The sequence below is a fragment of the Stylophora pistillata genome, chromosome 11 (assembly GCF_964205215.1).
Source record: "Stylophora pistillata chromosome 11, jaStyPist1.2, whole genome shotgun sequence".
Classification (NCBI taxonomy): Eukaryota; Metazoa; Cnidaria; class Anthozoa; order Scleractinia; family Pocilloporidae; genus Stylophora; species Stylophora pistillata.
The window spans coordinates 14,255,094-14,269,639 of NC_142529.1; the positions used below are offsets into that span (position 1 = coordinate 14,255,094).

Here is a 14,546-nt window from a genome sequence, read left to right on the forward strand (position 1 = left end):
AGCATCACTTTTTCCATGTTTTCACGCGTGTCGCACGAAGGGCCGTACAGAACGGCTCTGTTTCCGTCTATTTCAAGACGGTTTTCGTACTCTGAATAAACAATGACCACTTCGTTACTTGTCTGGGCTGCTCCTTTCAATTAAAGAGTGATTTCACCTCGTTTTCTGGGCGATACATGTATTACTGGAGGTCCTCTTTGTCTGTATACAACTTGCATAGAAATTATAATGATCACGGATTATACTAATATTGATTATGATTACGATGATAAAAAAATTATATCGCCAAAATCAATTCCATATCAAAACTTGAAAGCCTAAAAATCGTTTAAAAGGTGTCCATAGAGAGCATAAATGTTGTGCCGCGTAGCACTTTAAACACAAATGGTGGAACAGAGAATTAACTCTGAAGTGTAAATTAAACTGCTAGGAGAAACCCATGGGTTCGATTCCCACCGAGGTCATAAGAATTTTTCTTCACCTCGTGTGGTTCCCTGATACCCTTTACTAGGGCTAATGCACAGTGGGTTTTTCATAGGTTTCCCCTGGCAGTTTAATTTACGCTTCAGAGTTAATTCTCTATTCCACCATAGAGAGCGTAACTTGACCTACGTGCATGGTAAGTTTCTGAAAGCAAGCTCTCCAAACACACTCGATAAAACATCGCATAACCTGGGGGCAGAACCAAATCACACAATCTTGTGTAACTTTAGCATTTAATTTAAAATCATCTAAGACTATATTTGCGTTACGAAATGGCGTTTCGGAGCCTCTTACACTCGTATGCAAAGATCTCAAAATTGAATCGCAAACTATAAACGTGCTCTTAGCCATGTGATCCCCACTGCCTAACTAGGACCCTCCGTTCTTCTTTGACACAAAACGATAATATGACGATGATCCATTGTAATGATAACGATGACAATGATAATGACGATAATATTAACAAGAATAACAGTAAAACCAATAATGACAGCGATGACGATAAAAATAATGATAACAACAACAATAATTATGGTGATCTCTATGGATAGACAACCAGGGACGGGTTGTTCAAAGCTGAGTTAACTTAACCCAGGGTTAGCATGAAATTTGATTTCAGATCTGAAAGCTTTAGGAGAAAGTTCAGTTTAATTATTTTGCGTCTACAATTTGATGATCGGATGCTCTAAAAAGAACAGGCAAATTATGTCATAAAGGTTCTTTGAATAGAGAAATATGGAAACCTGAATCAAACTTTAACCCCGGATTAGTGATAATCGGCCTTCGAACAACTGGACCAGATAATGAAATAGCGGATTCCTCCAGTCATTGCGACGTGGTCACTAAGTCAAGTTAGGGAGGTTACTAAGGATTCAATATGGCACCCTTTTGATTACCAGATACATTTCGCTTGTTTAAAGCTGTTTGGATTTCCTTTACTCTTTCTTCTATTTGCCGCTGTTTAAGAGGGAAGGAATGGAAAAGCATAGAACTGCCTCCCCAATTCAAGTGACTGCAAAGCCGATCCTTCAACCGAAGGTAATACAGAGCGTAATTACTAAAAGAAGGAATGGCCTAAAACCACCTACAACCAACTACAACCACCACCTACAACCACCGCCTGCAACCATCTAAAACCACCTAAAACCACCTACAACCACCTTCAGAATACTATTGTGTGACAATTTGTGACAATTTAAATGCACACCGGAAATGTTGTTGTATGTCTCGCATGTCATGACTAGGGAAAAACACCGAGAGAATTTTTTACACGTAGTTACTAAAACAAGGAATGACCTACAATGAGCTACCGTGGGAACAAAGAATGACCTAAAATGATCCACAATGATTTACAATGACCTACAATGAGCTACAATGACCTACAGGGAGCTATTATGAGTGTTACGAAAAATTGTGGCGTGGCTTGCGTGACTTTCTAGCCCCATGATGGTGTGATGGCCTTTTTGTTTTGCTGTCTAAAAATATCAATGAGTTAAAGGTGTTGGCAGGCCAAATATGTCTCATAATAGTCTCGCGGCGCTGTGATACGTGACCTTATTAATGGTTTTGATATGAAAATATCAATGAGTAAAAGGTGTTGACAGGCCAAATACGACTCATGATAGTTAGACTTTCTCAAAGTTGTTCGCTTGGTTTTCTGTTCTGGTATGGTAGGACTCGCACTTTCGCTTGCTGTCGCTGGCTTGGCTCGGCTCGCGCTTCGCACTCGCACTACGCGCTCAAAAGCGCGACTTGTGAGCAAGTCTACATGATAGTGTAAAATTATGGAAGGCTTGTTATATAAGACCCTCAAAGACATCTTAAGCCAAAGGTTTTTTGCATTTTTTTATCATTATCGTCATTAGACATGTCTCATTATAATACACCGTAAATTTATCTCCAAGCTAGAAATTCTGTTATCAAACATGTTACGTTAATGCACACGTCTCCTGTTTTTTTGTTTTTTTGTTTTGCCTTTTTTCTAAAATCTTCATTTACTTCATTGCAGGGATCCTTACAGTAGCTCACTGTAGGTCATTGTAGGTCATTCCTTGTTTTAGTAACTATGTGTAAAAAATTCTCTTGTTTTTCCTGGTCATGACATGCGAGACATGCGACAACATTTCTGGTGTGCATTTACATTGTCACAAATTGTCACACAATAGTATTCTGAAGGTGGTTGTAGGTGGTTTTAGGTGGTTTTAGATGGTTGTAGGTGGTGGTTGTGGGTGGTTGTAGGTGGTTTTAGATGGTTGTAGGTGGTTTTAGGTCATTCCTTCTTCTAGTAATTACATAATACATAGTGTGAAAAGAAAGAAATGTTTTTTTAATTAAGTTATCAGAAGAAATCCAAATACGATAACACTGATTACTTAAGTAGTCATGTTAAAGATTTTGTTACCCCTCTGTATTTCCTGTGTAACTGAAGTAATTTTGGGTCGATCTCTCAGTCTGTGTTGCTTTTCTCTCAAATTTTTACACATGATTGTTCGTGTTACACCAAGTGCGACTCATCAGATATTCTTTGTTTCACCATTTCGTCATTTTTTTCCATCTTTCTTTAACTGTTGTGTTGGATAGTGTTTCTGAAGACAGAAAGATTTCCGTACAACCCCATACCAATCAAAAAAAAAGCTGAAGTCCCATAGGCGTTGTTTTGCCTCTGTTTTCTTTTATCCAAGAATTGTACACATAATAAAGTATGGGGTTATGCGGAAATCTTGCCAATCCATTTTTTTCTCTATACAAAAAAGTATTGATATAGAATAAAGAATGGGGTTGTGTGGAAATCTTACCTTGAATACTCGAGATATACCAGAAATTTGGGTCAATCAGTCTTAACATATTTTAAAGGCTGATAGTTTCTAAAGAAACTGTTTGGGGCTGCATCGGTGGGGGTAACAAAATAATTTGGATATATCAACAAAGTTGAAATGGTAAATTGGCCACCGTAACAATTACAAAAGCTGATGTTTCGGGTGGTAGCCCTTCGCTCCGACAAAGGGCTAATGCTCGAAACGTCAGCTTTTGTAATCATTATGGTGGCCAATTTACCATGTCAACTTTGTTGATATATCCAAATTATTAACATATTTTAGATTTATCATACCCTAATTAAGCTAGACAATCAAGCATCTGAGTCATGTGGAGTTATTGTAAGCTAATGTTATCAGTGTAAATCAGGGGTATTTCCTGGTTACAACTAGGAGAGTCCACTTTGACCAGCAAGCCCCCCAGATAAATTACCACTCCTTTGGTTGGGAAATTACCGCAACCTAGCCATGAGCTCTCAATGCTTGCCGAGGTACCCTTATAGCTGACCAAAGGAACAAGTCAGAAAGAAGGGCTCTGTGTCTGCTAGGGAAGTCATGGCCATAAGGTTCTCAAAGACCTTGGACTGGGATACTTGAATAGAACCACTATATCAGTGCTGATAAATGCTTGAACATGATTATCCAAATGCCTCAAGTGGTCTTTGAAACTTTCTGCAAGTAATTGTACAACAAAATTATCATATCTATGGATGGACTTTTGCGATTATGATTTAATGATTTGTAAATTTTAAGCTACTTAATGTTATTGTAAAAAATTCATAATATAGAGTAAAATAGAGCTAGGTAATTAAGTAAAGTTAAAATCATTTTTACATGGCATTTTGCTGACAGGGAGTGTAGCTCTGATAAAAGGTTTGGAAATTCAACAGGTTGGAGTGATACCCCAGGCCTCAGGTTCAGCTTTACCAAGTGGAGGCAATGGCAACACCTACAAAGTACGAGTACCAAGGTAAGAAGTGACCAGTATCTAATTTCTTCTTACATTCTCACCTCTGAATCACACAGTAAGGTCATGAGATTAATGGAAATGATCATCAGCAAAGGAAGCTCTTCATTGTCAAACAAATTTTCCTTGTCATCACTGGAGGAAATATACAAAGAAGAGTACCGAGAATATGCCTATTGATATTGTGATGTAAAGGGTAAAATGAGTTGCATACTTGAGAACATTTTAATTACTTTTGTGTTGTGTAAAGTATTCCTTAACTTAAAGGTGAAAATGATACAAGCTTATGATATGTTTGAAATCACACACTTTCTTCTCTCAATTCATTGATTTTCTTGGCTCACAAGCCAATCTGTTCTGAAGTACTAGGTATGAAAATTAACTGCTTACTGCATTTTTTCTTAGGTAACCTAATTACTATTAAAAAATAATTGCTTGTAAATGTGTTAAAATTTGAATGTGGATGCAGTCATTTGCAAAACAACTCAGCAACTTGGCTGCACAAGCTCACATCCCAGAATTCTATGTAAAGGGCAGAAACCTTATACAGTTCACAAAAAATTACTACTTACAGTAACTGTTCAATCATCCACCACACAAAAATATAATTGAGTCCAAAAAGCCTGTTTGTGTAGCTCCTGATTGTTCTTTTGAACCACCATAAGATGTAATAGGGGACATGACTTTGTTGTATAACTGTTAAGTAGCCAGGCTGTTGAGTAAGATTCAGAATGGGAACAATTTGTGCCAAAGTTTGAGCACATTTGAAGAATTTTTGGAAAGGTCAGGTTACTCCCTCTTTGAAATCTCAAATGGGGTCTGTGTAAGTCATACTTTCTTATAACAGATTACACTTTTTTCCTCACCTGTTCTCAGGGAGACTTCTGTCCTAACAATATAACTTACACACTGAGCTGGGGCTTAGGGAATAGGAAAAATGGAAATAGGTATTTATTTTCACCCCTGGTTTACACATTTTAGATTTGATGTTTACAGAAAAATGTTTTTACTTTGTTTTATGTCAAATGAGAGGTCATTGCAAAGATACCAACTCAATGGTCTGTTTCCATTGTCGCATTCTTAGCATAGTGTTCAACCAAACACAAAGACTATGCAAATCAATGTGTTATTTATCTTCGGTGTCGAGTGGTGAAACTACATGCAAATAAAATACAGAAAACAATGAAGTGGAAACAGAAGACAGAAAATACGACAAGGGAAAACAATAAAATAACAGAAAGATGAAAACTTACATGGATGGTGCTGCGATGAGTGATAAACTGACAAATAATGAGGTTGTAAAGTGAACTCTGCTGAAACTAAAGATGCAACACATGGGCTCCTAACCAATTGGGCCTGGGAAACTAAGCTGACCAAGTGGGTCCCAGGGCCCACTGACAAACAAAGGGGCAAAACCTGTAACATCCATTGATGTCTGCTGAAAAGGCAGTAATGGTAATACTTAGTAAACTTTCTAATCAATCTTCTTTGACTTACTTTGTTAGGCACCTTGCAAAGAAATATTCAGTCATGCGTTTTCAGAGCACAAAAGTAGACTTCTCATCAATCACAAAGGTACAATTTTCTTTCAGAGACTTGTAAATGTTAACTTTAGTAAAACTAATTTTTTTCCTTAAAAAGCTTGCTATAATTTGATCAAACATTATGAGATTTAGTTTTGGATGTGTTGTCTTATGACTAGAAATAAACATGTGCAGTGGCTGTTAAATTGAACAAGAAACTTAAAATAGAAATGGTAAAATAGATAGAAGCCTTTATACAAAAGATGATACAGTTCACAATTGAGGTGATACCTGAGACTTATTTGGCTGTTTTTTTTTTGCTCTGTTTTCCAAAATTTGAAGTGGTCTAGAATTTAATCAAAATAACCCAAATTTTCAGAGATTATACTAAATTCAAGACATTCTAAGGTAGTGCCTCAGGGCACTTGAAATTTTAGTATAGTGAACAACAAAGAACTGGAGCATTAGATAATTGATGAACCTTATAGGCTCAGATGTCCCGTCAAACAGATGCAATTGAAGAGAGAGAAAGTGAAAATATGCCAACTTATGGAGCAGGTAGTGAATTCGGCAGAGAAAGACGCGAGGAAGCACGCAAGAAACGTTTTGGGTTTGTTCCAAAACCCAAGAACCCTGAAGCAGCACCATGGAATTTGAGGCTTGGTGGCAAAACTGGGAAAAGGTAAATATTAGTTACTTACAAGTATGTGTCCATTAGAGTAAGTTAGACCCTTATACAAAGTGGAGGTCAAAATTAACAATAATTTCTTTTCTTGGAAAATAATCTCTATGACAGAATGTATGAACCCTTGTATAAAATTTGAAGTCAATCCAGTCCAGTGGAGGCAGTGTGGCCGAGTGGTTAGAGTGTCGGACTCATAATCCGCCGCTCCTGGGTTCGAGTCCCACCCTGACCACTGGATTTGTTTCACGGTAGCCCCGAGTTCAGATCCTTGGTCACGCTTGTAAATAGCCAACTGGTTTGCCTCCGGCCAGTTGAGGTTCTTAATGATGTTCTTGATGATGTTATGTTCAATTTAGACCATTTGTTTCATTTGTTTGCAAGGACCACAATGGAAACTACTGGTTCACCAGTAATTGTGTAATCCTCTAAAAAGACTTTATTTTTTTTTTTTTTTTTTTTTTCATGATAATGGAATTTTTTAAAACTTTTTAGCAACATTCATCTTAGTATGTAATTTGTTCATCTTGTTATTAAAGACCAAATTTTCCTTCATGGTTATTGGCTTGTTGTTGCATACATGTACAAATTTCCTGATTATGTATTTTAATGTCCTATTTTTTATTTCTTTCATTGGTAGTTTTAATTTTTAGAAGCCATATCTGAAATAGCCTGTGGCTTTCTGGCATTAGAAATTAGAACCTAAGGATTGAAGTTTATTGCATACTGTAAACTGCAGTTTCTAGTTTGCAATTGACTTTTGCAGTGTACCTCCTTTTTGTATTAAGACTTGTATTTGATATTCAGCATGTGTTTTCAAGCTGCTATATTGAATTTTAATGTTGTGCAGCAGTTGTTGTTCAAACCTTATAAAAAGAAAACTGTCACCTTGTCAATTTTAAAATTAATAAAAAATGAGAAAAAAAAAGGCTGTTTCCTTATATCAGTGACAGGCATATATGGGTGACAAAACATACATCTTGCTATGGTGAAATTCTTGCAAACATGAGGTTCAAGTCTGGTCATGTGACTAGTAAAAGTAGTCTGTAGTAAGCATTGATCTTAAAGGGAACCTCTTTTTTTTTTTTACAAAATAGCACGCAAAATGTTCCAAATAAACTTCACAGTAGAGCTAGCATAAAAAAAAAATTGCCTCACTAAGCGATCTGATTTTTTTATCATTTTCCAAAGAAGGGTCTAACAGCCGCTTTGAATTTCTTGCAGCCACCATCTTAAATGGTGTGCAATGCACTCTGTGCTGATGACGTGTAACCGTTGCTTGGTGCACTCAGGGTGTAGTATTTCACTGTTGTTGATGCTACATCGCTGTTTGTCTGAAGAAAATTTGACTAAATTTGTAGATCTTCCCCACCAGTTGGAACCATAAGCACCATGAAGTGTTCGATCAGGGGCTGGCATTTTCAGAATTATAACCTGACTCTTCCCCATATTCTTCATCTTCTATTTCTCTTTCCTGTTTCTCTTTGCTTCAAGAGTACTCCAGCTCCAACTGATGGGGATGATCTGTTACTCATTCACTACAATTTGATGCCAGATCTATTGAGAAGTACATTTGGAAAATTTTGGGTGCTATTTGGTAAAAGAGTGGAGGTTCTCTTTTAGGTGTCTACTGCTAAAAGACTCTGAATTAATACTGGTGAATTCACTTTAAACAATCGCAGGTTTACTGGTAGGAAGGAGGCAGGAATCAATGAGAATTCCTCATATTACATACTGACTCAGTGCGAAGATGGTGCATTTGAAGCTGTGCCAGTGAATAACTGGTATAATTTTACAGCTGACATAAAGTATCAGACTTTAACAGCTGACGAAGCTGAGGAAGAGTTTGGTCGCCGTGAAAAGACCGTCAATTATTTTTCATTGATGGTGAAAAAACGACTAATGGATAACAAAGAAGACTCAGAAGAAGGTGATGAGGTAAAACTGGACAAAAATGCAAAAGCAGCAAGTAGAACGAGCAATCTGGTAAGATATAGTGTAGCATACATTGCCTGTGGTAAAGAGAAATTAATTAAAAAAATTACTACAATTATACAATTTTTCTGTATAAGCTAGGTAACTAATACCTCCTCAAAATATTTTGTGCCCAATTTGGTCAGTGAGAAATGCACATATACCTCTTAAGGTAAAATACAAGATTTAAATTTAGTGCTCTTTTGCAAATAAAGCATTTTAAAACATCAAGGGAATAATTCCAAATTCTTTAATATTTCTATAAAAAGCAAACAAGGTTGGTCTGACTCATTGTATCAAAACACCAATTCAAATAAAATCTATTTTTGAACATCTTTTCATAACATCTAAAAGTGTTTTCATTATTGTGCTCTGGGGAAACTTAAAAAAATATTGTAAGGGACTGTTGAGAAATATCATGATAAATAGAGTCACATGACGTGCTGATTCCTTTAGTGTTTTATGGTCACTTGTGATGTACTGAGAGGTTTTCAGTTTTGGACTTACTTACAGCTCCAGTCACTACTCAGACTTTTAACAACACTGGTGCCCGTAAATGACAAAATGCACTTCTGCATGATTCCTAAACTCTTATTGTTTATGAATGTGTGTTGAAAATTACTGAGTTCAATATAAACAGCAAACTACAAACTTAAAGGCAAATCTAAAATTCTAAGAATCTTCTAGAGTAAGATTTTACTTAACATTGAGTCAAATTTTTACTTGTGGTGTCCTGTCAGCTGCAAAATTAAATCCTGTACATGTGAACATTGAAATTGGCTTTTATTTTGCAGATCATTCATGATGATGAAAGAGGTTTATCTTTGTCAGAAGAAGAGGATGATGATGATGATGAAGAGGAAGGTCTAAGAAAAAACAAAAGCAAGGAAGGTAATGCTCCCAGCGCAATCATTGTACATCTTTTTCCATATAGAAGCCCCCTCCCCCACTCGTACCCCGTTGAGGAACCCCTTGTTTGAAATTGATTCCAAAAAGTCTCATAAGTCTCCAGCCCCTTCTCTTGACCCGATGCAGTGGTAATTTAACCTTGATATACCAGACATTGATGAAAACCAGAATTTTTTTCCATCATCTTTTGAAGTACTTTGTAAAGTGGAAAGCTATGCCTAACTTTTGTTTGATTTGTTACTTTTCCAAAATTTTGAAATTTTTTTTGTTGTTTTAAAAGAAAGAATGTTTCCTTGTCAGCTTTTCTTTAACATTTTAGTTTTGCATATAACCCTCCCCTCCCCAGATACAAACCCTACTGGGAGTCCTCAGACCATCAAAAAAATTAATGTTGACTATTTTGTATAAGCCAAGACTTCACAGGGCTGGGCACTAATGGTGGCCAACTAGCCACAGACTAGTAGAAATTCAGTTTTGGCTGGTGGCTTTCGATTACCACCAGCCAGTTTGGCTAGTAAAAAAACGGAATTTGTTGTAATATCTAAGTTGTCACTAGCCATTTGGCTAGGTAGTTGAAAAGTTAGTGTCGAGCCCTGCTTTAATACACAGCTTGGCTTCAATGAACAAGGATTCTTTCGATATCTTATTAGTTAACAACTATTTACCAACGTGGAAGTCGCTAGTGGTAAATATTTACTAAGCCAAAAAGTGGCAAGGTTAATTTCCACGGCTAGCCACCAACACTTTGGTGAATAGTTTTTTCAGTATATGATAAAACAGTGAGAGAATACAGCACAGAAAGATGATTTAACTCATAGATAAACAAGATAAGAAGGTCAAACATAAAGGTGGACAGAAGCAACAAAAGAAAATGAAGAAGGGTTCAGATGTTGACAGTGACGCATCCTCAGAGGAAGATGGCTACTTAGATTCTAAGGAGGTTGACTATCTGTCTGATAGTTCCTCTTCTTCTGAGGGTGAGATTTTTTGTACTGATTACTTTTACTGATTACTTTTGATATTATCATTTACTTTTATCAATGATAAAATAACAACTACACTCCATAGAGTACAAATAACGCCCAAGACGAGTACAAATATGACGCGGTATTTGTACGCCAGAGAACCGGTTAGACAGGTTTTCTCGCATCGCGCAAGCGACGAATTGGATTGAAGTTACAAAAATAAATGGCGGAAAATTGATAATCATTTTTCTGACGACAAAGAGTCAGAATGGCTGGCGAATAATGATCCAAGTTAATGAGATAAATTGAACGAAGAAAAGCTGTTAGACGAATTTGAAATTTCATCATTTATTGAGGAAAATAGAAACAGCAACACAAAACGCGCCGATTCAATTCCGCTTCGCGTACTTCTGTTACGCACTTCCCGTAAATAAATATTCGCAAATTCGCCCGCACTGAAATAACAATTTGGCGTGTTGGATAATAAATAAGTTATTAGACGTTTTCGTAGTGCTGAGTATTTTTACTCGTATTTTGACTCGTAAGAATACACAGCGATACTTCACAACAAAACGTCTAATAAGATATATTTATCAACTGAGTTGATAAAATTTATAAATTGGCTGCTGTAAAGAGTTTCTGACTTTTAGAGCATTGGCCTTTCTTCGGAATGAATAGAGCAATTGTGGGTTAGCTGTGGTCTATACACAGAAAGATGGAACTATGCTATTGGTGAGAGAATGGTACTGACAAAAACAACAAAAGAATAAATCAGTTAAATGAAAATTGTTTGTTGATACCGTGGGGACTAAGAGTCCGATTTGAAAGATAAATTTTTGTTCTAGAGTTTTGTGGCTTTCAGAACTGGCCGGATGTAGGGAAAGGCAGGGCACTGCCATTGTTGTTGCTTAGTCATCAACATTATAGCTAAGTCAAAGGTTGAGTTACTTGTCATTGACACTGCTTGACGACTAAGTCAGTTTTTCAATCTCATTTTGCGAGTGTATTGAGACTCACATAAATCTTCATGGATGATAAGTCAATTTGTAGGTATCAGTAAAGCAAGGTAAATGCTTTCCTGTTTTGTTTGTTATTTTGTCAAAGTTGCAAAGGAGCCTTATGACAAGCTTTATCTTATGCATAATTTTTTTTGTTTTTGTATTCACAAAATTCTCATTAATAAAAGTTTATTTGCTTTTTACAGAAGCAGTTAAGAATGTGGAAGTGACTAAACCCAAAGCTGAAGATGACCTGAATGCGGAGGAGACATCAAGTGACGAAGAAGACGATTTGACGCAAGAGGGACAGGAACTAAAAGACATGTTGGATCGAGAGGAAGGGCGAGAGTCCTGGGATGAAGAAGATGAAGATCCTGACCAGGATGAAATCAAAGGCACTTCTGCTCTGTTTTTACAAGGTTGGATAAAACAGTCAGCATCATTTATTGTTTTCTGATTCACCATTGAAACCATGTAAGTAGATAGGTGTTTTTTTCATTGGTGAACTAACACTAAGATCCCTTGCACAACTGGTTTGCTCTGCCTTTTCGTGGCCTGTGAGCAGACCTTCTTTAGCAGTGCTTTGGCCTTAATGCATTAATGTTTCTTCGCCTACGGGAAAGAATAAGGCCTCGAGCAACACGAGCCGGCGAGAGAGGTCAGCAAGGGGTCTGATACTGATAATCTTCATACATATTTTTGTTTATTGTTTCTAAAAAAAAGCTTTAAGTTAGGATACCAGGAAGTGAAATTGAAATACTGACTTATTTCACTAGGCGATAAAAAAAGAAAAAAGAAGTCTGGCAGTGGATCCAGTACATCATCCAATAGTCGTTCATCGACTCCTACTGCTGCTGTGGATGGTACTGCCAACACCATTGCTGCTGCTGTCAGTAAGCTTAGTCAGGATAGACCAGGAACACCTTGTGAGTAAATAACATACCTACCCCATACTCCCGTGTAACTCATTGCTGCTGCTGTCAGTAAGCTTAGTCAGGATAGACCAGGAACACCTTGTGAGTAAATAACATACCTACCCCATACTCCCGTGTAACTCATTGGCTCTCAAACATCACATGAACACGCTAATAAGCCTTTAGGGGTCTTATTCCCGGAGGCTCTTTGGAAGGGGGGGGGGGGGTATCAGAGAGGAGAAGGGAAAGGCTTGCTAAAATCTCTTTGAAAGTCACGATCTGATTCATACTTTTCTGTACTCTCGGTTAGCGGATGTGAATATCGTGTACAGAACGAATTTCTGAAACTTCTCACTAAAACGGAAATTAGTGCAGGCTTTTACATGAGAGTACTTTGCACCAAAAGAACGATGCCAATTTCGGTTAAGGTGGTACCGGAGCGCTCCATATTTCATCAATGAATGGTTACTTATTATGAAATGGATGTGTCAGAAATGTCATCTGGAGGAAATCCTCGTGAACCGCAAACACCAGGATCGTATCTCTATTTTGCCGCGAGATTCGTCCTTCGAAATGATACTTCTATCGCATGTATTTCGAAAATGGCACGTTTTCCAATCGCAAAATTTTGCAAATAGGCTACTTAAACAATAATCTTTTAGATGTGAAAAAAATAAAAGGATCCCGAAAAGGTCGAGTTAGCCACCGGTACCACCTTAAGAAACACGAGTTTATCTCTTTGGTATTGAATTAATAGAACTTTTTTAAGGATAAGGGAAGACAGCGGAGGACCCACAAGGCTTGGGAGGGGGGCGGATGGTAACAACATTAAGCTGTAAAGGAGAAGTATTAAGTGGAAGGGGGGCTTCTGGAGCTTTTATAGAATTTCATGCACGACCCACCAGTTATCATTTTCTTGAAAACCGTTGCAGCTGGTCTTAAAACCCCCATTGTCTTGAAAACACCTCTTAACGCGATAAGTTGAGTCCTTTCTGGTGACGTTTCAAATTGTCTTGAGCGTGTAGAATGCACAAACTATCACGGACCTATTGATCTGTCAAAAATTAAGATCGCGTTTCAGAAGTTGGAATAACTCTTCTCAACGATTCAACTGGAATCCTTCATTTCATGTCGCGATTTGTCTTAAAAATCTGCCCAGAATGTCTACTAGCACAACCCTCGGTCCAACTTGAGATGCAATCTAAGGTGGCCGGGCCACAAAAGAGGTAGCCTTTGAGTAAATTAAAGTCTGTTTTAATCTTGCTTCTTCTTTGATATCAATAACAGCAAAAGCCAAAAAGCGTCCAGCAAGCTCAGCCAAGAAAGGCGCCACGAGTGAGGAGGGGGGTTCTGCTTCCAAGAAGCCTCGTGTAATATCCCCAGCACCTTCAGCGGGCACGGCAAGTGGGTCAAGAACAAGTACTCCAACACCCACCGGTAGTGAGGATGGCCCTCAGGGGATCACTGAGGATGCAGTTAGAAGGTACCTTACAAGAAAACCCATGACGAGCAAGGACTTACTACAGAAATTTAAAACAAAGAGAACAGGATTGTCTAATGACGAAACCGTGAAAAAGATTGCAGCCATCTTAAAGAAGTTACAACCAGATCAGAAAACCATCAAAGGAAAACTCTACCTGTCGCTTAAGCCGTTAAGTTAAGGATAAACTGCAATACTTCACAAAGTAATGGCCCCTGTAATACAATGGGAAGTCAGCGTCAATCTAGCACAAATAAGACGTTCTTCGTCGTCCAAAAAAAAATTATGCAAAGAAAAGGAATGTTAAGGAAATCTGACCCACATTTTATGCTGTAAGGATCTCAGGGTGGTCACACATGATAGGCCATTTTAATAGTGAATATGCCATTTTCCGACTTGGTCGCTAATTTTTATTAAAAATTTCAGCCGATTGATGCATTTAGGGGATTGATTTAGAGTGTAGAATGGGCGTTATTTATTTGGTGTTCACGGTGAGGTGGTGGCAAATGCGAGTCGGAAGCGAAGGACGAGATGCATGCGGAACACGCACGAATTACAGATCACACGCGACTTTCCCTTTTCTCCTTGCCCGTACTGATTAATGTAAAAATATCGCCTGATCTACTACTTACAAATAGTCTAGCTTGACTTTTCTGATTAATCACGGAGTTTTGAGTAATGAAAAGCTTCTCCAGAGTGGGTAGCTGCTTTTCCTGGAAATCGCTAATTACGGTATTGTAGAGATTTTCTACCAGCCCGAGTTGCAGTTGTTCTCCAATGGTCGCTTATGTCCCACAGAGGACCAAGGAAAATCCAAGCCAACTAGTGGTTCAACCTT

The 14,546-nt window shown here is 37.7% G+C and overlaps 1 protein-coding gene across 1 annotated transcript; it reads left to right on the forward strand.

The window, feature by feature from the left end:
- The first annotated feature begins 1,332 nt into the window (after nt 1-1,332).
- Nucleotides 1,333-14,142, forward strand: LOC111327196 (general transcription factor IIF subunit 1). The gene is made up of 10 exons (XM_088738301.1): nt 1,333-1,521; nt 4,187-4,266; nt 5,769-5,838; nt 6,275-6,468; nt 8,151-8,454; nt 9,237-9,333; nt 10,170-10,328; nt 11,521-11,733; nt 12,091-12,240; nt 13,516-14,142. Exons 1-10 carry the CDS (start codon nt 1,459-1,461, stop codon nt 13,887-13,889), a joined length of 1,704 nt encoding a protein of 567 aa, XP_088594427.1. The 5' UTR covers nt 1,333-1,458; the 3' UTR covers nt 13,890-14,142.
- Nucleotides 14,143-14,546: the final 404 nt, after the last annotated feature.